This window comes from Polypterus senegalus, chromosome 16, assembly GCF_016835505.1.
Source record: "Polypterus senegalus isolate Bchr_013 chromosome 16, ASM1683550v1, whole genome shotgun sequence".
Taxonomy (NCBI): domain Eukaryota; kingdom Metazoa; phylum Chordata; class Cladistia; order Polypteriformes; family Polypteridae; genus Polypterus; species Polypterus senegalus.
The window spans coordinates 24093721-24121579 of NC_053169.1; the positions used below are offsets into that span (position 1 = coordinate 24093721).

At 38.8% G+C, this 27859-nt stretch overlaps 1 protein-coding gene across 2 annotated transcripts in view; it reads left to right on the forward strand.

Annotated features, from left to right (window-relative positions):
• rin2 (Ras and Rab interactor 2) overlaps positions 1-27859 on the forward strand; it is a 213659-nt gene that overhangs the window by 79477 nt on the left and 106323 nt on the right. For both annotated transcript variants that reach the window (XM_039738550.1, XM_039738551.1), the window contains exon 3: positions 10717-10814. In XM_039738550.1, the coding sequence (XP_039594484.1) occupies positions 10758-10814 (57 nt within the window). In that variant the 5' untranslated portion in view covers positions 10717-10757. The remainder of the gene's footprint in view (positions 1-10716; positions 10815-27859) is intronic.

A 27859-nucleotide genomic window follows, 5' to 3' on the forward strand; every position in this document is an offset into this window, starting at 1 on the left:
CTTACCAGATGTAAAGCTAAAATGACTCCACACTTTAGAGTTCATTTGTCTATGTCCATTTCTCTCTTTCAAATTTCAAAACATAATTGACTGTACTCCTGGTTAATGAAGTGGCTTAAATAATACAAAAGAAAGCAACAAATTACTAACAAAATTATTTACGAACTATTTTCATTACTGATGATTATCGATGACATCAATTAGTTATTGCAGTCCATGTTAGGTTCACTTTGAAATTTTACTGCCACTTGAAAGGAGTTGTCTGTAGCTTATCCAGCTCACTTTATTTGCTCACTTAGTCATGGTGGATAACTTATATCTTATATATAAACGTCTACGCATGGAAGTGTGCGTGTCTGTCCGGCCTGGAAGTGAGAAAGGGAGTCAGGGTAAGGGCTGCACCTCCGAGGATACTCAAGCGAGGCGGACATGTTGGCAAAGCGAAACATCTGAAGAAAGAGTCACTCGCTTTGCGGCTAATACAGAAGCGAGGCGAGCACATTGGCAAAAGGAAACATCTGAAGAGAGACGGTCACTTAGCTGCTACTGCACTAACGATGCGAGCACATCAGCAAAACAAAACCTCCTAGGAGAGAGATGCCCAAAGTACTGTAGTTCCTTTCAATTACCTGACATCTCTACATTTCAATTTTTTTTCTGACGATTTCAATAGTTTCTAGAAAAAGCACGGTCTTACACAGCTAGTAAAATATAATATACATCTTGCAGACAGCAGATTTTACTTGTACAAAAGTATTGCTTTCTGCACATACCATAATAATTGTGGTGGTCTGTGATTATGCACTGTGAGACTTACCCGGACACCACCAGTCGGAAACCACATCTTTATAAAATTCACACGTTCATTATTCATTAAATAACCACAGGTTTCAGTCCCGAACACCACACAATGCACACAGCAATTAATCACCACAATAAATCTCTTCTCTTCCTCTGTCCTTGGCTGCCTATCTCCTCCTGGGAGCTTCGTCCTGCTCCCACTCCAGACTCACGCTCCTCGACTGTAGGAAGGCGGCCCCTTTTATTTCCCACCCGGATGTGCTGTGATGACATCCTTCCGGCAGCACTTCCTGGTGTGGCGGAAGTGCTGCCCTTTGCCCCGGAAGCACTCCGGGCGTCCTTGGCAGGTTCTTCTGCCATCTTGCCAAGTGTGGCAGAAGTAACTGTTTCCCGGGTTCCCTGATGCTTAAGGCGCCCCCTGGCGGTGGCCACGGGTCCCAATGGGTTGGAATGTCCTTGTTCCTCTCCCGTGGTCTTCTCTTAGTCCAGGAAGGTTGCCCCCTCGTGGCCCGGAAGCTATTAATGCCACCTTCCGGTCCTTCCAGGCATCCCGGCCTGGTAAGATAGATAGATAGATAGATAGACAGATAGATAGATAATTTATTAATCCCAAGGGAAAAGCCAAGCAAAATGACACCTTTTATTGGCTAACTAAAAAGATTACAATATGCAAGCTTTCGAGGCAACTCAGGCCCCTTCTTCAGGCTGAAGAAGGGGCCTGAGTTGCCTCGAAAGCTTGCATATTGTAATCTTTTTAGTTAGCCAATAAAAGGTGTCATTTTGCTTGGCTTTTCTCTACATTCATAATGGCTAACACGGTACAACAACCTATTAATCCCAAGGGGAAATTCACCCCAGACATCTGTGATAGCATATTAAAGTAGCATGCACACAGTAATGGGGATTTTTTTGATAAATAAAATATATGTATAATTTACAAAACATAATAATTTTGTGTGGCAATTTGACTGAATAATTGTTTAAATTAGTAATTTTGTGTGTTTAAATTGTTTGAACCACTTATGTGTATTTAGCATTCTTTATTATAAATATTGACTAGGGAAGAAGAAAATGTAACACACTGACTCCTCACAGATATCTAAACAATTAAATGTGAACAGGGTGATTGTGATAGATGACTGAGAATTTAGTTGAGGTCCTGTCTCTCTGTGGTCATAACGGATCGCTGGGAATTTTTCATGAAGAGTAAGCCGTTTACCAATGGCCTAGCTAAATTGCCCACCAATGCCTGGTAATACCAGCCCCCCTAATTGTCCCCTGTTTCTTATTGGGTAACTGTCTCTCTGTCTCTCACCCCTTTACCACCTAAAAAATAATGTGTGGTGAGCATACTGGCACAAAACTGGCTGCAATCGCATCATCCAAGTGGATACTGTACGTTTCTGGTGGCTGAAGTAATTCCCCACTGTCTGTGTAAAATGCTTTGAGCAAGTTAGAAAAGCATTACATGTAATGTAATTAATTGTTATTATTATTATTATTAATTTGGAGTACATTTAAATTGTATTTGCAGATCAAAATGAGGGCAGTACCTTGTAATACTGAAGAGAACAGTAGAGTCAAAAGTGTTTCTTTGATTACCTCCTTTTAACTTCAGGTAACACACCCATCCCTCTGAGGAAATGAAGGGGGAGAAAAGGGCAATTGTGTGTTTGTGGAGTCTTTCACAGAACCTCCAGTGATTTTATTTGTTTTAGAAATTAGTTTCTTTTTTCTTTTTTTCCTCAGGCATTTACAGTTAAGGCTGCCAGAAATGTCTCGGAAATAAACTAATTAATTGACTCATTTTCTTTGAGACTGTTGTTAATGAATATGTTTGTGAAGCATAACAAGGCCCGTGTTTGTAAATTGTAATTATCCAAACATGTCCAGCATGTTAAGTGTGGCTGATCAGATTCTTTTTGTTTATGCTCTGCATCTGCAGCTGACAAATTGGCCTTCCTGTTCATCTTTTGCTGCCAGGCTCTGCATGCAGATCACAGAACAAGCAGTGATTAAATTTTCTTTAAAAAAAACAGAGATTTTACTTATTAGCTGAAGTATATAAAATGCGTGGAAACTCAGTTTTCATATGAGATCAAAGTGTAACACTTCGACTAGAATCTAACATGAAAATAGGAAATTTAGAGAAGTTAGTGCAGGCCTGTTTGGCCTTACAGAAATCAATATTATACTTAATACTGTTTATCTAAGAGTTGATGCCCTGACATGTTTTAATTGTAATAATAAAATGTAATTTTATTTATATTGCACCTTTTCTTCTCAAGGGGCTTCCCATTCTGTGTCTTTGTCTGACAGAATCCCCTGCTCAGAAGAAAAGCCTTTTGTGTTTTCAATGGACTCCCAGTTAGCCTGCGACTGTACTTGTCTGTGTAGTACTTTTCTTAGTCCGGCAAATAAGTTGTATCCTAAAATTACTTCTTGGTGAGGTCATTTCATCTTTGTAGATGGACCTGAAGGAGAACTTTGAAAGGAGGCACTAATACTGGGTCAGTTTGATTGTTTTTATCAGGTTTGTTTTTCATCTTATGAGAGCAGCTGGCCCTGTAAGTAGCCTGTCTTTTTAATAACAGACAGCATAATATCTGAAATGGCCTGTGTTGTGGAATAACTGAAGGTACAGACAGTATGACTAATGTCATAAGAACCCAACTAAGTGCTTTAGTGGTTAGCCTGAACTATTCCTAAACGCGGTCACAAAGGCTCCAAAAATGTAATTCTGCAAAAGGGAGTTTTATTAAGTATATGTATTGAGATTAGACAAAAGTTGCTATTCAAGACCATCGTTTATGCAGTTATACCCACTAGTTATTACACTGCTTACGATCTCCATATTTGATTTTGTTTTTATTGTATAAATTGTATTGTGAATTAGTCAGAGTAAATAATATACTGTAATTACTACAGAGTCCCTGAAAATAAACAAAGCTGGGCAGCCTCAAGAAAGCAGAATCTTTTGCTTGAATCCCAAGCCCAGTCACTGTTAGTGCAGAGTCTGTGTCTGTGTTGGACTTCCTCAAGGTACTGCTGTTTCCTTCTAACTGGACATTGCAGAGGGTTACGTGTTGGGCTAGTTGGGAACTAGAATGAGTTTGGGTCTTTCCACTCTCTATCCATGGTTTGTTTCCTGCCTTATGTCCAATTCTGTCAGGGTAAGCACTGACCCTCCGGAATCTTGCATTGGATTAAGCGGGTTTGAGAATGTTCGTTAACTTTTTGCTAAAGTAAATGAGTGAAAGCTTCATTTATTTCACCAAAAAGAAGATTTAATTTAACACAGTTTTGGTGGAATTTTATTTCTGTATGAGGTCCGCACTTCATTAAAAAATGGTTCTTTTGGTTTACAGTGTTGGCTAACTGCCTAATTCTTCCTCATACAGTACATGCACACACCCCAGAATAATGGTAGTGTAGGAGACTAAACAACAAAACACTCACATATTTGAGAACAATAGCAGTTAGTCTGACTCAGTTTGCAGGTTTAATGTCTTGAAATGGCAGTCGTGCAGTCACAGGGTGTCAGCGCATCAAAAGACAGAGTTTGTCTGGTCAAACAGCACAAATGAAACATGGGCAGGCTTCTTGACAGTTGTCGGTTTAAAGAAAAAATACAAATTCTGGATGACAATCAGATGTTAAAACTTGAGAGTATGGTTACTGTCTTATTCAAATGCTCTTAGCAAAAATTAGTCCAATACAATACATAATCATTATGCAAAATAGTCATTTACCTATACTACTTCATCTGTGTATATATTTTAATGGAAAAGGCTTTATCTTACAAATTAAACCCCATAATTTAAATCAATATTATGTATGTTTTTTAGTACAAAGTGAATAAAAGTGTGTATTTATAAATGCAAGCTAAATCTATGTGTAAGTGTTTAAACACCAGTGTATCAAAAATAGAACACTTGTCTGCACAGCTCTTTAATTTGCAAAGCACAGCATCACATTAATTAATTTTTTTATTTTTACTGTAGTCATCCGCATGCTTCTAAAATACAGAAGGCCGTTTTATGATTTTGAGAGGTTTCCCTCTTGAAACTAAACATATTTAGTACGTGATTCGTAAGTGTTTAATCTTTTTAACTAGTGTAGAGAAAGCTAAAAGGTGCTTCCGATAAAGACTTTAGTATTAGGACTTGCTTTGTTTTGAGTTATGATTTTAGTTATATAGTTTTGTCTGTTTTTGTTATTGTTTGTGATATTTGAGCATTTGTATAAACCTTGTCAACGATTCTGTTAATCCGTACTCCGATAATCCCCTAGGCATTTTTTCTCACCTCTGTACTCCATATGTCCCTTGCCAGGGTGGTCACAATATCATGAGTTTCAAGGTTTCTGCTAAATGTTCGTCCAGTTGCTTCTTTGACTACAAATATAATCCATACATGAAGACTTTTTTTAATTACTAAGTATGACTTTGCCTGGCAAATGACAGCTCCCCATAACTGTGAAACAATAAATTGAAATTGAAAAAGGTTTGGTATTTATTCATTTAATTCCTTTATTCCCCATTTCTCATCACTGAGCAGGAATCTGCCTGGTGATCACTGCATGAGTTGTGATTCAGATATTTTTGGACAGAGTAAATTCTGTATATTTTAAATTTCACAGTGAAACTCATCTCCGTGAAGGATGTTTGTTTGTCACATACAGTACTAACTGACAGATCACTTGGTGGACACACTTGATCTGAGCTAGCACTGAGCTGATGCATTTCGTAGGTTCAATTTATTTTTCAAAGTATTTAAAGAATTTACGGAAACAGAGGAGTTAACACTCATAGTAGGTCACCCAGCAGTACTGATGAAAGTTTTTATAAATTACTCATTTCATGTGTTTAAAGAACATAGTATATAATGATACTCTAGTGGGTCCGATTGTTTGTGATTAGTCAAACATAATGTTATTTGTTGAATCAAAAGGCACATGTGTGTTTCACTGATGCAGAAGAGTTACGTCTGCATTGTATGTTATAGCAGAGCCATAGGCTATTGTATATTTCATTTTTATATTTTGCAGTGTTATATATGTTTATAAATCTGAACACTACAAAAATTGAGCTGGCGCCCTGCCTGGGGTTTGTTTCCTGCCTTGCGCCCAGTGTTGGCTGGGATTGGCTCCAGCAGACCCCCGGGACCCTGTAGTTAGGACATAGTGGGTTGGATAATGGATGGATGGAGTTTTATTTATTTGTAATCTTAAATACTTACTATATGAAAAGGCAACATATTCAAAAATCATGATTCAGGTATTTGATTATTATAAAGCTGTGGTGTCACTTGCCAGGTGACATTACATTTATATGTTAATTAGAAATTAACAGATATAGTAAAAGAAAAAGAAAAGTATTGTTAAATGTTTGCACTGTACAGCTTTACATATCATGCTTGGTTCCCTTGGCTGTAGTGCTTGCTTTTCACATGATGACCTTGCCTAGGTTAAGCCTATCAAAAAAGTGAGTGTTTTGCATTCCACTACATGGAAGTAAAAATCTTGGTTTAAAAGAGGTGGGCATCATCTGGTGTTGGTCACTAACTCCAGACAGTGTCACTAATAAAATGGAAAACTAACATATTTGGCGGCCACCATAAGCCTATGATCCTGATAGGAATTGCGTATATTTGCCACGCTTTTAGGGCCCCGTTGTTAGGATACATAATCATTGCTATGGGCGTGTCCTTGGAGGGCGTGACCTGCGTACTGCAAAGCAATGCACATACAGTAAAGGAGCTGCAGATAAAAAAAAATGAAAAGAATTCTATCTCTGGCTAAAAATCTCCATGCTTGTTTATCTGTGTATAGATCATTTGTTTATGTCCTTGATTTTGTTTCTTGCTCCTCCGTTTTGGCCTTCACACACGGTTTTCTTTGATTTCACCTCCTTCCCCTGGTTACTCCAAATCTCTCCTGCCCGGCAGATATAACAGATTCATTCATAGAACCTCTCCTGAGTATTCATTGTGCTGTTTTTGCCAGATGTATTCCAGTATTGATGCAATACTTTTATGTCCTTTTTTCTTAAATTATTCATATTTTTTCCAATTTAACAACATTTTTCAGATGATTCAAATTCTTTTGTACTGAGGCATTTGCACTAAATGTCCTCTCACTTTAATAATTAGTTTTAAGGCAAAGTGCACTGCATGGTTAGCCAGCAGTGAGATCAAGTTATACCTATGAAATAGTTTTTACTTTTCCTGCTGGATAAAGCTACATTTTTTAACAGCTGCAAAGTTTTTATTTTTGTTTTTTACTCTTTCATCCACTATGTAGATATTTGTTCAATTAGTGTGAGGAGATGATGTTTTCTGAGGTGTAGATTAGTCAAAAAGATCCCATGTTGATTTTAAGATCTCCATTTCATTGTCTAGTACAAAATGTTTTACTTTGACCACTAAATTAGGATCCTGAGGCCGTTCGTTGTGTGGTGAGCACGCTGTATCAGTTCATGCTCCTAAATAGCAATAAGAAAGACAAACGTGATCTCAGATTTTTTTTTTTATTTGGCATGGTGTTGCTCTCTTTTTGTATGCTTTAGACCTCTACTCTGTTTCTTGTTGAGCAAAATCCAAATGAGATCAGAGTTTGTAAATAAATGCCCTCGTGGTCCTTCATGTGGTATTTTATTGGTATGTCATCAAGCCTTTTTAAAAAAATCTTATAAATTGATTGGCTAAAAAACTGACTTCATTAAGTTTTCAGTTTAAGACAAACTTCTTGCACATACATGTGGTCTTACCAGCCCTCAACACACTCAGCAGTAATTTAGTGGCAGATCTTTTTCTGTTTTGCAGAATTACTCCATGTAGAAGCGAGAACCTTCATGGAAACCCAAAGAGAAAGTAAGCAGGAAATCATGGGAAGTTTGCAGGTTATGCAGCAGGATGAATTAATAAAACTTTTACATGGCTTCAGACTGATCCAGATCTACTACCTCAAAGGGGGGTTTTGATCGGTATGAAAGCATTTATGCTGTGATCCTGTGCTGAGGTGTCACCCGTTGCACGGCTGTGCTCGGGTCCTAACGTGGTTGGTTCATCATGTGATGGGGGCGGCAACACGCAGTATCAGTGCATGCTCCATACGTGTGATGCTAGGGTGTCTCCAGCCGTGGCATCGCCCATTTCCCAGGACATCAATAGTCATGAAACCGAGACTGGTTAATGCAATGAGGACATAAAACAACAAGGCTAGTACAACAAAAGGTGCTTTCTGTGGTTTATTCAACGGGCAGTATCAAAATAGAAAGGTGCAGTGCAGATCTTCTGTAAATAAATAATACAATAAATAAGCCATAATAAACCAAGTGCTCTTTGTAGGAGATAAAACCAGTAAATAAATATAGTATCCTGAAATAAATATGTTGAAAATAAAGACTAAAAACACAGCTATAAAATCAGGTTCTATACTTCTTTTCTTCTGTGAGCCTCATTGCCTCTTTCTAACTTGTCTCCCCCACTTACCCATAAAGTCTTCTCAGTGTGACTGAGACACAGGCAAATGTGGTCATCAGTTAACAGCTTTTGGCCCAGCCACTAACCCCCTGGGATGCCCAATGCCTGGCTCGATCATCCCACAAGCATCGCTTGGCATCTGTTGGACAATCTGTGAAGCCAGTGGTCACTTCTGCTCCTCCAAATGCTGTTTCTCTCCCTAACCACAGGTCTCCCAATCACCTTGCCTTTTGTTCACTGCACAGGCATGCTCTCCCCATTCTCCTTTTAGTTCTTCTCTTTCTTGATGTATTTATTCCCAAATGTCTTTCTGTTTCTTTTTTGATCTCTTCTTAACCTTTTTTGACCCCTCACTATCCTACTTTGACTTTTTATACCTTTGTGGGTGCAGGTACTTTATTTAATGACCTGTAGAGTGTCTGTAAGGAAACCGATTAAGCTTGTTGTGTTTGCAGATGATCAAACCACTAGCAAATTTCTCCAATGAACATCCCTCAGCCACACTGCTGTTCACTAGCGTGCACACACACCCACCAAGTCTCAGTTGCATTGCTTTTAATAAAAATCATACACCACAGACCCCTAACGGGCTTCACCACATACTGTTTTGTTCGGATGAAACTGCCTTTGGGACATGCTGAGACTTCGCAGGATCCCCCCGAAGTTGCTGGATGTCATGGTTGGCCTGTACACTGGTACTGTGAGTGCTTTGCAGAGTGAAGGCAGAACCTCTTTGTTTTTCCCATTTGATTCTGGGGTTCGTCAGGGGTGGGTTCTTGCCTGTACCTTGTTCAGTGCTGGCATGGACTGGGTGTTGGGCAGGATTAACGGGGTCCAGCGACTGTGGGGAATCTGCTGGTTAAGTAAGATTCACTGAAGTTGGCTTTGCCAATGATGCTGTGATCATTTTGGAATCAATGGAGGACCTGATTGGAGCTCTCAAGAGAATGAGCGAGGGGTCTGCGTGTTTGGACTTGCAAGTGTCCTCGATAAAAACAAAGATACAGGCCTTTAATGACCTTTTAGGCACCAGTGTGTCTGTCTGCGGAGACAGTGATGACCACGCTGAGAAGACTTAACTCAGCAGCAACATTCATGTCTTATGAAGTCAGTAGACAGACTGGGAGAGCATGGGGAGTCATGAGGTCACTGGAAAGGTGTGTGGGGCAATTCCGATATATCTGTGCAAAAGAACGAAGGTCCAAGTCTTTAGAGTCCTGGTGCTCCCTGTTATGGTATATGGTTTTGAGACATGGATGATATCCAGTGACCTGAGATGAAGACTTGACTCCTTTTGGTACTGTGTCTCTTCGGAGTTTTTTCCTGAGCTCTCTCAGAAAGTGCAGTCTCTGTTGTGGTGTGGTGTTCTCAAACCATGGAAAGCTCTCAGAAATGTTGGTTGCCAAGAATTTGAAGATTTGCACCCTTTCCACATGGTCTCCATTGATGTAGAGATGAACTGGTTCTGTGCTGTGCTTTCTGAAGTCCAGAATAAGTTCCATGGTTATTGTGGTGTATTGTGGTGACATTTTGTCAGTCTCTGGACCTCGACTGACTTATCTCCTTACAATATGAGAACTATTACAGTGGTGTCATCTGCAAATTTAATGATAGTATTTGTGGGATGGATTGGGGTGCAGTCATAGATCAGGCTCATAAATGTATGATTACCCATCATTGGTGGACTTGCAAGTGTGGCCCTGTGATGGACTGGTACTCTTATTCGCTTAACTTCAGATTATTCTGTGATGAGTTCTAGCAGCTCCAGGACTGAACTGGATTAACCAGCTTTCCTAAAGAATGGATGGACAAATTATTGTTTGGCCTGTTCATTTAATGTTAACTTTGGCTGTATTAGGTCTTTTGAAATGTCATTCCATGTTTGATACTTCATTTAAAGTTTATTTTATTTTTATTATTACAAGTAAGTTTTAGAAAAAATTCTGGATTAAGTGGGTTTCAGAATGATTTTTTATGTTATGCCTCCTGCTGGACTGAGAACCTTGTTTGTTTAAGTTTGGTTTCTTTGGATAATTTAATATTCCTTCTATGCATTTGCCAAGATAAGGGAAGTTAGAAGGTTAAAAGGTCAGCAGTTTAAGGCAACCCTGTAATTGCTTGCAGCAGTCCAATGCCAGCAAGATTGCATGCTAGAATGGGAAAATAATATTGCGTAAGAATACTCAGTCAAGCTGAAAAAATGGGATTGAATATGCATGTGAAGAGAAACAAAACAAGAGTTGTCACATGGTCATGACTATAACGGTACATCTGAAATGCAGACAACCAAAACACACACTTTTCTTTGAAACCTGGGGGCTGGTTGGTGGAAGGAAGAAAATATTGTCAGAGCAGATGATGTGAGTGATGTTGTGGTTCTCAGTGGAATTTCCTTCAGCCCGGACTAACTATTGAATTCCTTTACTTGCAGAAGTCTGAGGGCTGAGCAGCCTTTCCTGTCTCAGACAGAGGATGTCTACAGAACTGGTCAAGCCGTGTCAGCTGGACAGGACAGGAAGCTTCTTCAAGGTACTGTGAGCACATCTCTCTGCCTCTGTTTATATATCTGTGTTCTTAAAAGACTGTTTTTCTCTCTCACTCTGTCTCTGTCTCTCTTACTTCCTAATGAACAAATCTTGTCAGAAAATAGGTCAATAGTACGCCAGCTGCTGGAAAACTACAACACTGGATGTTGCCAAAAAGTGTAGTAATACTGTTTACCAGGGTTTTTCTTGAAAGGGAGCTGCATACTTTGGCATATTCAGACATTGATTCGTATTTATTCAAAGGCATTTTGCTTTTGCATAATTTGGCAAGATTTGTTATAAAATAAACTTTCTAAGCTTTTCTACCCTTTGTCTCCCTGGGGATAATTAGCCAGATGTTATACTAATGTCAACAAATCAGGAGGTGTATTTCTTTCGTTTTCTTCACTTTATGACACTGCCTAAAGAAGCTATTAAAGAATTCATCTGAATGTCATGGCAGGCTCAGTCTTGTCTCTTGACGACAGGAACATGTGTATCTGCAGTTAGCATATGTGATAGGTGAGAGTGATTATACAGACTCTGGCACATTTTGGCAAAGCTACTTTCAAAGACATTTAGTTTGTGACTGTGTATCTGTACCCAGTTGTGCACACATGAGATGGCTGCCAGGAGGCTGAAGGAATACATATACAATTGCATCAAGCAGAGTAATACATTTTAAGGTATTTTTGTTTTTGACAGGTATTTAAAGGTAACACTATTAAATGTTTAAACTTGCATTAACAAAAGTTTTTCAAAGTGTTCTGCTTATTTACTGAAGTAGTACTTTTCCATTGTGTGCAGTAAAGAACTTTGATTTATTTTATTTGTAGCACTTTTCTTGGTATCTAATTTTTTTTAGTTTTTGTTTGCATTTATGTTTTTATTCTTATCATATAATAGATTTTATGGTTTCCTATTTTTTTTGTTTTGCCAATGTTCTATCACTACAGTCTGATGGCTTTTTATTTTCAGATTAAGTTTTTTGTTTCTGAAGACATCATTCAGTGTTTTATTTATCCTTTATGTTGCGTTGCATGAATATAAGAATTTGAATGAAGTACAAACGTTTCAGTTATATAATAAACTATGAAACATGAGAACCACCAGTCCTCCGCCGCTTTACTGTCATTTCACTGTGTCGATCGGCATACCTTTGTATTACGGAGTTGTTCGTCAGGCTGATCTTTTGCAGAATGTGCTGCAGTATCCTTTCGTCTCATTGCTTCTCATTTGCCATCAGTGAAATGTCTCGTCTGCTTGTCATGGTGTTGAGCTGAGGGCACAGCTCTTGTTTTTTTTCGTGGTGTGAGTTTTTGTGTATGACTTTCGTTAGCGATTGTAGTGTTAGCCTGTGAATGAGCCACATGGCCTGTACAGTGTGGTTCATGGAGTTGTTCGTGGCCACGGCACTGTGCTAGCAAATGTCTCATGTAAGCCTGCACATCCTGCTTTTCCTGTCACCTGTGGCTTCTGACTGCATCATCACTGTGCTTTTCCTGTCTACAATTACATGAGCCTCGAACTTACTGTCAGAAACACCTAAGGCACAGTTACATTGGCGAGGTAGTCAACACCTCCAATTTTTTGTCACATCATAAGTTCTCAAGACCAAGATCAAGGTTCTAGAGTTTTTGTGTGGCATATGGACAATCCTTAGCATTTTTTTATATATAGATAACCTGACTAAGAGCATAGCTGGTGTTTTATATCTGGATATGCACAGTGCAGTCCAATGGGATACATAGTTAGCTTTTTTATTTATTGATTTAGAAAATTCCATTGCACTGCTGTTCCTGCTCTATTACCTGGAAGAGATGGTAAAGATGTGCATATATATATACTGCTCAAAAGAATTAAAGGAACACTTTTTAATCAGAGTATAGCATAAAGTCAATGAAACTTATGGGATATTAATCTGGTCAGTTAAGTAGCAGAGGGGGTTGTTAATCAGTTTCAGCTGCTGTGGTGTTAATGAAATTAACAACAGATGCACTAGAGGGGCAACAATGAGATGACCCCCAAAACAGGAATGGTTGAACAGGTGGAGGCCACTGACATTTTTCCCTCCTCATCTTTTCTGACTGTTTCTTCACTAGTTTTGCATTTGGCTACAGTCAGTGTCACTACTGGTAGCATGAGGTGATACCTGGACCCTACAGAGGTTGCACAGGTAGTCCAACTTCTCCAGGATGGCACATCAATACGTGTCATTGCCAGAAGGTTTGCTGTGTCTCCCTGCACAGTCTCAAGGGCATGGAGGAGATTCTAGGAGACAAGCAGTTACTCTATGAGAGCTGGAGAGGGCCATAGAAGGTCCATAACCCATCAGCAGGGCCAGTATCTGCTCCTTTGGGCAAGGAGGAACAGGATGAGCACTGCCAGAGCCCTACAAAATGACCTCCAGCAGGCCACTGGTGTGAATGTCTCTGACCAAACAACCAGAAAGACTTCATGAGGGTGACCTAAGGGCCCCATGTCCTCTAATGGGCCCTGAGCTCACTGCCCAGCAGCATGCAGCTCGATTGGCATTCGCCATAGAATACCAGAATTGGCAGATGCACCACTGGTGCCCTGTGCTTTTACAGATGAGAGCAGGTTCACCCTGAGCATGTGACAAAAGTGAAAGGGTCTGGAGAAGCCATGGAGAACATTATGCTGCCTGTAACATCATTCAGCATGAGCAGTTTGGTGGTGGGTTAATGATTGTCTGGGGAGGCATATCCATGGAGGGTCACACAGACCGCTACAGGCTTGACAAAGGCACCTTGGCTGCCATTAGGTATCAGGATGAAATCCTTGGACCCATTGTCAGACCCTATGCTGGTACAGTGGCTCCTGGTGCACAACAATTCCTGGCCTCATGTGGTGAGAGTATGCAGGCAGTTCCTGGAGGATGAAGGAATTGATACCATTGACTGGCCACCACACTTTCCTGACCTAAATCCAATAGAACACCTCTGGGACATTATGTTTTGGTCCATCCAATGCCACCAGGTTGCACCTCAGACTGTCCAGGAGCTCAGTGATGCCCTGGTCCAGATCTGGGAGGAGATCCCCCACAACACCATCTGTCATCTCATTAGAAGCATGCACCGATGTTGTCAGGCATGTATACAAGAACACAGGGGCCATACAAAGTGCTGCGTACAATTTTGTGTTGCTGCAATTAAATTTTGGCAAAATGGACTAGCCTGCCACATAATTTTTCACTCTGATTTTTGGTGCGTCTTTGAATTCAGAGCTCTTTATGTTGATCATTTTCATTTCCATCAAACGATTCGGCATCCTTTTGTTCCTAACACATTACCCAGTCTATATCAGTATAGATATCCAGGAGGATTTCTTTTTCCCATTGAGATCTGATGTGTTTTCAAAGTGTTCCTTTAATTTTTGAGCAGTTTATATATATATATATATATATATATATATATATATATATATATATATATATATATATATATATATATATATATATATATACACACACACACACACATAGGGATGGGCAAAAGTAGGTTGTTTGTATGGCACAAGACATACAGATTATGATGATTGCAATACCTATATTAACTCAATACCTTTAAAAGGAAGAAGACAAATAATACAGATAAATAATACAATAATTAATCAATAAATAATAATACAAGAATAAACTCTGTGTTCCACATACTCTCAACTGTAAACCTACTTTTGCCCACCCCTGTATATGCACTACATATCGACAAAATACTGAAATATTCTTATATTGTGGTAGTTACTCATTGTTGTGCTTCTGGCAATTAAGGATTCAGTTATTAATATTAATTTATTAAAATTGAGACTGAAGTGAAGAAAGTTTGCTACCATGGAAGAAATCCAGCAAAAAACATAGGAGGCTCTAGACATGGAACAAACGATGAACACAGGAACTTTTTTCCGGGAGTGGGAGAAGCACTGGGACAAGTGCATTGCATTTCAAGTAAAGTATTTTGAAGGCGACTAAAAGTGAACTGCTCTATGTTTTATAATAAAGTTTTTTTTTATAAACAATTATAGGGGTTTTGAGTCCCCCAATCCCCCCATACTTTCACTTAAACTAGAACAGGGCCAATCCAGGTTCCCCAGTTAATATAACCTGCACATTTTTGGTGATGTGGGAAGAGAACCTTAGTGTCAAGCAAAAACCCATATGAATGTGGGGAGAACAAACAAACTCTACTCTGACAAGCACTGGGCAGGGTTTTAAACACAGAATATTGGATCCACGGGTCAGCAGAGCTGAATGTTTCTCAACTATGTCACACATCCCACCCTCCCACTTTCCATACGAATTTAAGATCTTAGTGAGTTCGACTAGTGTTGGCAGCTCTGTAAATAAATACACATGGCACTCACCAGGCTATCACAAGATATGTTCTCAAGCACACTCACATGTGTAGCAATGCATATCAAATGTATTAAATGAATCTTAATTTTTGTATGTAGCCTTAAGTGAAGGGACCTGCTAAGTAATAATAATGACATTATTTTAAAAGTTTTAAAAGCATATTAAAATATTGCTATATATTGGAAAAGCAAGTTTTTTAAAATATTTTTGTTAATATTTTAATAAAATACAGATATTTCATTGCACACTGACGTGGAACAAGGATTTCACTGAATATAGTGAATATAGCGAGTTCTTTAAAACTAAAGGTTCTTTAACTTTTACATTTAGTTATTAAGCTGGTGCTGGAATATTTTAGCTAAACCTCCTTAACTGTTTGACTTAAGTCTCTTATGGCAGTGCCAATTTTCTACAGATGATGTAATAACTATTTTCTGTAACTATATCCTTGGCCTTGTTTTGCCACAGTCTCTTATTTACATTTTTAATGACTCATTACTTTATTATTTCAATGCAATCATTATTATACAGTCGGTTAAAAGATAATGTTGTGGTTGATAGTTGAGATATTTATGGTCTTGTCAGCATTTGGAATTGGAGCTTTTTTGCACCACTTTTATAAGTGTTTAATAAAAGCAGAAACTGCGGTTTTATGCATTTTAATGTTCAGCTATGGTTACATAATTACTAATGACGCATTTGCAAAGATAGCAGAGTGTCAATGCTCATTGTGAATAATAAGAATAAATGTTATGATACAATGCAAGGAAATGCAAAGAGACCCGCCAAATACTCCATTTTCTCTTAAAGTGTATTTGTATTTGTTATCTCATTCAGTGGAAGCTGGAAACAGTGTATCACATGTGTAATACATATTTATATTTACAGCTATATATATTGTAACCTGTAGGCGGTGTCCGTGACCTCTCAAACCCTTCAATATACCAACACTCACACAAGTATCATTTCAAATAATGATGTATTTTCACAAAAACTTTTACAGGTGATGTACAAATGCCACACAAGCACAATTCCTCATATTTTCTTTTGCCTTTCTTATCTCTTACTCTCGGTTCGCTCCTCCAGGCAAGCTCCATCCACATCCACCTGACTCTGGTGAAGTCGAGTTGCTTCTTTTATGCTAGACCTGGGAGCACCTCTGGTATGACCTTACTTACAGGTAGGAGGTACTTCCAGGTCAGGCAGAGGTTCTTTACAGTGGGGACGATTTGTCCCTTCAGCTCAACCTGGTGGCAACCATGGAACACCACAGGGATGCGCTTCTGGACTACAATTCCCAGCTTGCCCTGCAGGTACCGTAATCCAGGAGGACTGCCACCTATTGTGTTGCAGGAGGAAATAGTCCATGCAATTGGTCTCCAACTGTTCTTCCATTAAACTGGTGTACCAACTGGAATACCAGTCCATTCCTGGTGACCATCTCAATATACAAGGGGATACCCCAAAAATAACTGGAATTGAAAAATAAAGTTGTTTTAATAATTTTTACTTGCTGAAACTTTAGTCTCCTTCAAAGTACTCTCCTTGTGAATGAATGCACTTGTCCCAACGGTTTGCCCACTGCTGGAAACATTTTTGGAATTGCTAAAGAGGAACATTGTCCAGTGCCTGCAACGATTTTTCTTTGACTTCCTCCACGGTACAAAAACGCTTTCCTTTGAGTTGTTTTATCATATTCAGGAACAAGAAAAAGTCGCACAGAGCAAGATCAGGTGAGTAGGGAGGGTGGCAACAACTCCAAGACACACAAGGCAATTCAGAAATCTTTTCAATAGTCTGACGACGATCTCCGTATAATTGCATTGCAAACTATTTCAAGACTTTTGTCATTCCTAATTGTGGAAGGTTGGCCAGATCTTGGTTACTCTTCAAGTGACATTTCCCCTCATTTGAAACACGAAAACCACTCGTAGACAGACCTGTGTTTTACTTAAATCTTCCTCTTTAAAAACAGTTTCAAGCATCATTATGGTTTCAGCAGCTATTTTCCTTAAGAGAAGACAAAATTTAACACTGACTTGCTGCTCTTTATGATCACTCATCTCAAAAATCACAGAACATGTTTAATAAGCACCAAGAAAAACCGACACGGAATGCCGTACGAAAAATACAGAGCAACGCCACTTGGCAGACTGCCACAGAATACTGTAATTATGCCATACCTAGCAGTGAAATTTGCAATTAAGTATAGATTACGTGCCAGGTACAGATTCTGGTTATTTTTGGGTACCCCCTCGTGTATACAGAATACTGTAATTATGCCATACCTAGCAGTGAAATTCGCAATTAAGTATAGATTACGTGCCAGGAACAGATTCTGGTTATTTTTGGGTACCCCCTCGTGTATATACAGTATATTACTTAATGCAATTCAAAGTTCAGCAGAATTGGCACTGGGCACAAGGAGGTAAACAACAGAGAACATAGTCCATCACTAGGCCCAAAGTATTGTTATTTATTTGCATTTATTATTTGATGTTAATTTGTTAATTTATATTCTGTAGCCCTTATAACCTATAGATTGTTACCTGTTGGTACCATTTGTGTGGCACAACACATGGTGCAGTGGGTGTCCCAATGCTTGTGTGTGTTGTAGCAATGACATCACCTTTATAAATCGTAAGCAACATCACGGCAGCTGTTTAGGCAGCTGCTTCCAAACACATCTCTTGAACTAGCTGTATTCAAACAAGAGCAACTTTGAAAATGTATTTATTTTTCCTGATATTTGAGTTTGGAGTATAAATAAAGCCTTGATTTTATTTTGTGCATTAGCTTTTAGTATTATAACATTTATATATGGCCTTTTTCTCAGCTGGAAAGTAAAGTATACCTGACACCTGGAAATAACAGCAAATACTTTAGAGTGGTATTAATATTAGTAATTGTGGGACCATAAACCACAAGTAGGCTTCTGTCTTTATACATTTTTATGTTTCTATTGAGTATAAAGCACTGGAATGACACTTTCTAGAGTAGAGTTACTACTACTTTTTTTTTTGCCCCTGTACTCAAATGTTCACATTTTTAAATTATTTTTTGTGGTTCAATGGGATGCATAGCTGCTCAGTTAGCACTATTACTTTACAGCTTTAAAGTTCAAACGGATTAAAATCACAATCTGATAACTGTCTGGGGTTTTTGTGTTCTCCTGGTGTTTGTATGACTTTACCTCCAGGCACTAGATTTACTTCCCAGAATTTAGACATTATTGTTATACTAAACTGACCCACTATAAATGAAATGCTACTAGTTAAACTGAGGCCCTTATTAAGCCTTAGCTGGATCAAACAGATTTGAAAATGTATGGTGATATATAAATAGGTAAATAATATTTCACATGTCCTTTTTGTGAATACTGCAAATTTCACAAACTTTGTGTTAGAAGGTACATTGTGCATTTTCTATATTTTAATTGTCACGGACCTTTTTACAATATGATTACTAAGTACCAGAAGTCTTATTAAACTTTGCATAGATTTGAGTGTGAAAAGTATACGAGCACCAAAAAATTAAATCCGATTTAGTAAACCTGGCATATGCATATTTGTAATTAATTTGCTCTTTATAAATCACAGTTTTCTTGTAAATATGTGTACACAAACACACTTCAAACTCGGCTTGGTGCCACCCTTAAAGAACCATGTATGGAGTGGACTGTGCTGATTAACGTCATACATTTGCAATCACGATTGATCCTGAGCATCCAGCCACTGCCGTCTTCATTTGAGGAGTGAGGTGGGTGCGCTTTTCACAACATTTTAGTGTCTTTCCACTGTGCAGCTGGGTTTGGGCATCTGAGTGGGTAGCCTCCATCACCTGTCACACATTATGACACGATTGCTGTTAGAGTGAGTAGTATGGGCCATTTGAAACACTGAGGGTTTATCCAGCTTACCAATAAGCCAGCCATCATGTACAGCACCATCAGAAAGTTGTCAGCCAACACTACTTTGCCTCAAAATAAATGAGGGTTGACCCGGTGGCCCAGATCACGGAGCTACAAAGTTAGTCAGTCTCATGTTGGCATAACAGATGACTTGTGCATTAGTGGAGTGTAACTGCTTATTTTTTAACAGAAAGCAGCTTCATTCTCACTAGATGTCCTTATTGCAACGTGAGTGCAGTTAATTTCCCTGATTATATTAGAAAAAAACAGATTATGCTACAAATTGCTTTTTTATGTTGGCCTGTAGACATGATGCAGCTGAAGCTTGGCTGAGATATTTTTGACCTGTTTGCCAGGTCCCTTTAGTAGGTACCTGTTGCCAGAAAGCCATCTGTTGCTAAAACCTGGATATGAACAGGCCTAGAGCCCAATTTTGGGCAGTCCGACATTCTAAAGTTCCTAGTCATTGGCTCCTGGAAGCCTAATTCATGTCATAAGTCTGTTATCATCATTGACAAAAAAATCATGTCGGTCTGTAAAAGCTCGCTCCCTTCATATTTGACCATTTGCATAGCCTTCATGCAATGTTGTGTCAAGCCATTAGGCTATGAATAGGATGTATGGAATGATATTTAGGGTGCTTTCTATACGCACGGAGTGAATCTCGCATGCATTTTTAGTTAATGCGATTATTGACAATGAGTGATTGATTTAGTTTCTAATCAGATTTAAACTGAGGAAAACCCAAGTCAGTTCTTTAGTGCAAATGCACAGCATACACTCTCTTAAAAGGTAACTAAAATAGAGACTGTTCGTCATATTCATCATTGTTGAGGTTTAATATACAATATTTCTCAAGTTAATACATATAATGGCCTAATGATATGATTTATTATGAGAGTGAGCCGTCATATAGCTGGTTGACTGCATTTTCCTATTTTATTGAGGGTGTCATTATTTCTCGCTGTCTTAAAAATGTTCTGTGCGGATGGGTCAGAGTTACCATAAATATATGCAAGTTCTCCTATTGGGAGTTTTCTTTTATTAATCCCAACTTTAGTGTTGATGAGCTGTGTACACACATTTCAAGCCTGTTTTTGTGCGTACCCAAGTTTTTTAGGTGATAGAAGTGTTGAAAAGCTAACCTCTGGTGAGGTACTTACAATGCATTTATTCAGCAACTAAATGCACTTTTTCCAGTTCAGGGTCACAGAGCCAAAGACAATTTTAGTAGCAGTTTGTGTAAGATAGAAACTGCCATAAATAAGTTATCATCAGCTATTGACGCACTGCCACATACTCACGTAACAAAGCACTATGGTGATACCAATCAAACTAGTATCACATTTGTAAACTGTAGGAGGAAGCACATATGAAGAAGATTCAAATTACTTTAGGACTTTAGTCCACTGATTTCTTACGGAAACGTATCATTAAATGTTACCATGCCCCTTTTCCAGCACCTGCCAGAAGTTGCCTACATCTAAGACGGCGGATGAGCTCTCAAACTTTAAAGGAGAAATAGCTTTTCTAAATGTGTTTCTCCAGTAATTGGTGCAGAGGGGGTACAGAAGATTTCTTTTTCAAGATGTATTGAGTGCTGAACTGAATCAGAAGAGATAATCGTCACTGCACTGAATGCAATGAATGAGTCTTCCCAAAATACTATTGTTCAGTGAAGTCTGAAACTAATTTTTTTTCTTTGAGCAGCTTTCCAAACGAAATGCAGACCAGCCCAGAATCGAATTAGGTTCAGCAACTGCCCTTGAGATTTGGGTAATGTTCAGTCACATAGGGTCAAGAAAATACTTCATCACTATAGCCTTCGCAGTTTGTTAGCAGGTGTTTTAATGTTTTCAAAGGTAGGTGTTACTGGGTGTGAGCAACTTACTGCCAGTGTTTTCTTCCCCTGTTTGTTTGTTTAAGCTATCACAGCAGGTGAGCTAGTGAGTAGTGCAAAGTCTAGAATAATACATAAATTAAAAACATGTTCAGTTAAATGCTTTATGAATAAATCAGGGATTTCTTGTTAGCTGTTTTACAAAAATCAGTAACTTTCCTGACCATGAGTAAATCACAGTTTTTATCATATACCCAGTTGGAAAGTTTTAGTCTTTCATTTTTTTATTGCTAGAATGTAATCAGTCAGTCAGTTATTGTCCAGTCGCTATATCCTAACACAAGGTCACGGAGGTCTGCTGGAGCCAATTCCAGCCAGCACAGGGTGCAAGGCATTAACAAACACTGGGCAGGGCACACACTAGGGACAATTTAGGATTGCCAATTCACCTAACCTGCATGTCTTTGGGAGGAAACTGGAGCACCCGGAGGAAACCCACACAGACACAGGGAGAACATGCAAACTCCACGCAGGGAGGACGCGGGAAGCGAACCCAGGTCTCCTTACTGCGAGGCAGCAGCAGCACTACCACTGAGCCACTGTGCTGCCCTAGAATGTAATATTAATTTGAAATTAACTTGCTCTTGTATTCCAACAGTAAAAAAATAACACAGCCTCAATTGTAGCCTGTCACCTTAATTTATTTTTTGCCCCAGTCGCCATTCATTTTCATTTCATCTTTGATTTCCAGTGTGCAATCAAGAACTTAGTTGTGGTTTCTAGTGCCAGGTATAATGGCACCTATTAGCAGTTCCATTTTGAGTATTTTGATTGGCCTTTACCTACAGTTATTTTAGAATTCTAATATATGAGGCTTTACCTGCTTCCTAACTTCAGTGGCATTTAGTGAGGTTTGTTGACACACTGATATTTATGGGATTACAGTACCTATAAAAAGTAGTAACCCTTTTGGAATGGTGCATATTTTATTGTTATACAACACTGAATCACAGTGGATTTAATTTGTTTTTCTTGGCAATGATCCACACAAAAAAAAAAACTATTCAATGTGGAAATGAAAACACATCTTTGCAGAGTGGTCTAAAATAATTACAAATATAAAACACAAAATAATTGATCACACAAGTTTTCACCCTCTTCAAGTCGGTATTTAGTGGATGCTCTCATGGGAGCCATGACAGCCTTGAGTTGGTGTGCACAGGTCTATTTTTATCAGTCTTGTATATGTGGACATTTCTTTTGTATATATTTCTTTGAAAAACTGCTCAAGCTCTGTCAGGTCGCACTAGGGTCATGACCGAACAGTCTTCTTCAAGTCTAGCCACAAATTCTCTATTGGATTGAAATATGGACTGTGACTCAGCCACTCCAGGACATTCACTTTATTTGTTTTTTTGAAGTCATTGCTGTTTAGCTTTGGTTTTATGTTACAGTCATGTCTTGCGGGAAAACAAATCTTTCCCATGATGCAGATTTCTTACAGGCTGCATTAGGTGTTCCTCTAGGGTTTCCCATTATTTTTCTGCATTCATTGCACCCTCAAAAGTCTCCTAGGGCCATCTGCAGAGAAACATCCCCCACAGCTAGCTCCCTGGTTATTATATTAAAATTTTCAAGGCAAACAAACTTTGAATTATTTTATATTTATTTTAACAAAAATATTTGTCAAGCATTCAGATGCAAGTTCCCAAATGAACTGTTTCAAGGTGACTGATCATCTGGTGTTATGCCCTTCTGGCAAGAAGTGACAGGTCTGGGCAAATGGAAACAGGAAGTGACATCAGAGATATTACAGCTGTCAATCATCGGGTCTGCAGAAGGAGGAAGAAAAAAGGCATTAAGACACAGCTCCAACCCCTGGAGTGATGGAGAATTACTATCACCCAAAACCTTAAGCTGTCTCATATACACACAGATACATGAATTAAAAAAATAAATATATATATATATATATATATATATATATAGTAAAACCAAGTGGCCCGGACACACACAGACGGACACCGATTTAGCCATCACCACACGTTTATTTACACTATTTACAAATATTTATAAAAGTCAAGTGCACCGCCACCAAACCGCCAAAGTGTAGGCTCTCAATAGCCACTTTCTTTAGACACACAACACTCGGGCCTCTCCTCGCCTCCTCTGCCTCTCCCTCTGCCTCGACCTCGTATTCCTCCTCACCCGACTCCAGCCTTGATTGCAGGGCGGTTGCTCCTTAAGTAGGTGGCTGATTGCTGACCACACCCAGCCACCTGTGACAATATATATATATATATATATATATATATATATAGCAAACACCAGGAGACGCACAGCTCCCCAAACACCTGACACAACACACAGGCATACATCCCAACACAACACAGGCTTTATTCAGAGTGAGAGATGCTTTTTTTTCATTTCCCACCTATGTAACACAGCACAGTACAATAAGCATTAGACAGCAGACAGTCCTTTCTTCTCTTCTGTTCTCTCTCTCTGTTTCTTTTTCTTTCACCTCCACTCCTCCCTCAAGCTTCGTCCTTTCCTCCCGACTCTGGCTCCCAGAGTAGTGGTAGCTAGCTCCTTTTATAGGGCACCTGGAAGTGTTTCCAGGTGTCTGGTGATCATCTTCTGGCAGCATTTCTGAGTGTGGTGGCAGTCCAGCTAAGGAGGGCTCAGCCGTTCCCCATACGCCCCCTTGGTGGTGGCCTTGGACCCTGGCAGTGTTCAGTTTACATGCTTCAACTCCATGACACTGACCCCAGGGAGGTTTTACCTCATGCAAGCTCCTTTCCCCTTTAAGAAGGCATCCCAGCCAAGTAAGAGTCCTGGCTGCCCATCACACCATATATATATGATATATTTAAAAAAAAATATAAAAAATATATATATATAGAGAGAGAGAGGTGTGTGTGTGTGTGTGTGGGGGTTATCCTACCTGCCCCTTCATATTAAATCAAGGTGTTGTATCACAGTGAGATTGTAAGAGTCTTAAGAATGTAATGCAGTTTGTTAGGGGAAATACTGCAACCACGCTATGCAAAGTTAGTAAGCTGCAGTTGGAATCGAAGTAGTAAGCCATCATCTTAAAGGTTTTGCATTAATTAATATGAAGATGAATTAAGGAATTAACAAAGTGGAAAAATATTGACAGTAACAGACCGATGGGCAGTGGTATACGAGGGGGAACCCAAAAATACCTGGACTCAGCCCAGAATCAGCATGGTAAATAGCAGTGTGTAGTAATCAACTATGCCACTAGGTTTCATATACCTACAGTCTTATTAATTAGTAGGTCAAGTGGCATTGTGCGGAATTGATTGCGATGCGTGTTTCTGAAACCAATTCTGCAATCGCGCAGGTGAATTTGGCGATTTTTTTTCTGTATTAATGGACCTGTTAATAAAGATTTTCCTTATGGACAGACTCTTAATCTGTAACATTACACTGAATTCCTGAGGTGTCTGTGGAAAAGCTTCAGAAAAAAAAACCAAAACACCTGAAGCAGTGGCCGACAAAAATGCATTTTGCACCATGACAGCTCACCTGTCAGTCAAAGTGTTTTTGAATAGAAACAATGTGGTTGTTACTTCACACCTCCCTTATTTGTCAGTTCTTGTTCCCCGTGACTTTTTTTTGTTTCTAAAATTAAAATTGAGAAAGAGAAGAAGGCGATTTGTTTACCATGTTAGAAATCAAGAAAAGAATTGCAGGAGGTGCTGGACTCCATAACAAAAGACAAGCACAGGAATGGGAGAAGTGCTGGGACAAGCATACTGCATCTTAAGGAGTGTGTGTTGAAGTTGACTAAAATGGAATGGCTGTAAGTTATATAATAGTTATTTTTTAACAATTTTGTTTTTTTTGTTTTATTTTTGTGCGTTACAGTCATAATTAAAAAGGGGTTCTGTTTGTCTACTCATCTTCTTTGTTTTTACCAGCTGTATCAAACAACAAATGGAAAGTTATAATGGGGCTTTGCATATCACTGATAACAATTATCTCAATATCCTTGCTTAAAAGTTTAACTTATTGTATAAGCTAAACAAACTGGTATTTTATATTGTGTTCCACATTTATACAGTCATATGAAAAAGTTTGGGAACCCCTCTCAGCCTGCATAATAATTTACTCTACTTTCAACAAAAAAGATAACAGTGGTATGGCTTTCATTTCCTAGGAACGTCCGAGTACTGGAGGGTGTTTTCCAAACAAAGATTTTAGTGAAGCAGTATTTAGTTGTATGAAATTAAATCAAATGTGAAAAACTGGCTGTGCAAAAATGTGGGTCCCCTTGTAATTTAGCTGATTTGAATGAATGTCGCTGCTCAATGCTGATTACTTGGTTGGATAATCTCGTTAAGCCTTGAACTTCATAGACAGGTGTGTCCAATCATAAGAAAAGGTATTTAAGGTGGTCAATTGCAAGTTGTGTTTCCCTTTGACTCTCCTCTGAAGAGTGACAACATGGGATCCTCAAAGCAACACTCAAAAGATCTGAAAACAAAGATTGTTCAGTCTTATGGTTTAGGAGAAGGCTACAAAAAGCCATCTCAGAGGTATTAAACTGTCAGTTTCAACTGTAAGGAATGGAATCAGGGAATGGAAGGCCACAGGCACAGTTGGTGTTAAACCCAGCAGGTCTGGCAGGCCAAGAAAAATACAGGAGCGGCATATGCACAGGATTGTGAGAATGGTTACAGACAACCCACAGATCACCTCCAAAGACCTGCAAGAACATCTCGCTGCAGATGGTGTATCTGTACATCGTTCTACAATTCAGCACAATTTGCACAAAGAACATCTGTATGGTAGGGTGATGAGAAAGAAGCCCTTTCTACACTCACGCCACAAACAGAGTCACTTGTTATATGCAACTGCTCATTTAGACAAGCCAGATTCATTTTGGAACAAATTGCTTTGGACTGATGAGACAGAATTGAGTTATTTGGTCATAACAAAAAGCGCTTTGCATGGCGGAAGAAGAACACCGCAGTCCAAGAAAAACACCTTCTACCTACTGTCAGATTTGGTGGAGGTTCCATCATGCTGTGGGGCTGTGTGGCTAGTTCAGGGACTGGGGCCCTTGTTAAAGTCAATAGTCAGATGAATTCAACCCGATATCAACAAATTCTTCAGGATAATGTTCAAGCATCAGTCACAAAGTTGAAGTTACGCAGGGGTTGGATATTCCAACAAGACAATGACCTGAAACACAGTTGGAAATCTACAAAGGCATTCATGCAGAGGGAGAAGTCCAATGTTCTGGAATGGCCGTCACAGTCCCCTGATTTGAATATCATCGAAAATCTATGGGATGATTTGAAGCAGGCTATCCATGCTCAGCAGCCATCAAATTGAATTGAACTGGAGAGATTTTGTATAGAAGAATGGGGTAAAAAATACTTCCATCCAGAATCCAGACACTCATCAAAGGCCATAGGAGGCGTCTACTGGCTGCTATATTTGCAAAAGGAGGCTCAACTGAGTATTGATGTAATATCTCTATTGGGGTGCCCAAATTTATGCACCAGTCTAATTTTCTTATGATGCATATTGCATATTTTCTGATAATCCAATAAACTTAATGTCACTGCTGAAATACTACTGTTTCCATAAGGCATGTCATATATTCAAAGGAAGTTCAGCCAATGATAAACAAAAATCCAAAGAATTAAGAGGGGTTCCCAAACTTTTTCATATGACTGTATTTAACGTGATTTTTATCTCATTATCTTAATTATTAATTTAAGAGGTCATGTTCCTTGTTTTGTTTTGTTTTTTCATTTATTTCTGTGTTACTTGAATGATGCAAGTAAATTAATAGATTTAAAACTGGTTGGCTTAGTTATACTGAGAAAGAATATTTGAATGTTATACAAAATGCTAGTCATTGTACTTAGGGATTAGGTGAAAAGGGAAATGCAGTTTGGCTTCCTGCTTACGAAAAGGAAGACAGAATACAGTCTTTGTGAGGAAAATGCAATGATAGCATTAGGGGAAGGAAAAAACATTATACAGTACCTGTATTATGTATTATAGAGTTTTTAAAGATGTCTGTAACCAGTAGTGTTACGGTTATTGAGAAGGTTAAGTGGGGATGAATGGTTATTGTTTTTAGCTATGTCAGTGTATGAAGAAGCTTGAAAAGTCATCTGGACTGCAGACAGGTATAATAAACATTTTTAGTTAAAGGCTGGGTTTCATTGCTGAGATGAGGGTTGTCAGATTTATGTCCACATGTTGCATATATTTTTTCAGTGTGTATAACAGTTGGAATGTTCTAAATTGATTTTAAAGTTTCAAGTGTCTCATCTTGGCTTCACCCTATATTAAAAACACTGCTGGAGTTTTTCAGTTCATAAATTTGGCTTTGTTATTACATTACTTTCTGAAACAGCATATTCATATGTGTGGTTGAATAGATTCTGTTCTCATTGATGAATCAGACAGGTTTATGTTTGCTCTGTCAAGTTAGAATAGATGCTCAATATGACAAGGCACATCACTTTCTAAAGCTGAGAGCATACTTTAGATTCGGCAAAATTCTGCAGGTTTGGACTATCCAACACTCCTCTCCAATTCCTTCAAAGACCTCAACACAGCAAAAAGCTGTGCAGCTGTGGAACAAGAACTGTTGATCATTATGTGGTAATGACTTATTTCAAGTAATTCCTAAACTTTGTTCCAACCAACGTCCGCTTTTCATTGGACTCCTAGCCTAATTAAGTGAGTCATTATTTCCTAGTTTCTTTGTTTTGGAGTCAATGTAGAAATTACAAACTAAGTTTGGTAGATTTTTATTAAAATGTAATAAGCAGTTAAATGGGGAATAGGGGTGGCGCAGTAGTAGCGCTGTTGCCTCACAGTAAGGAGACCTGGGTTTGCTTCCCGAGTCCTCCCTGCGTGGAGTTTGCA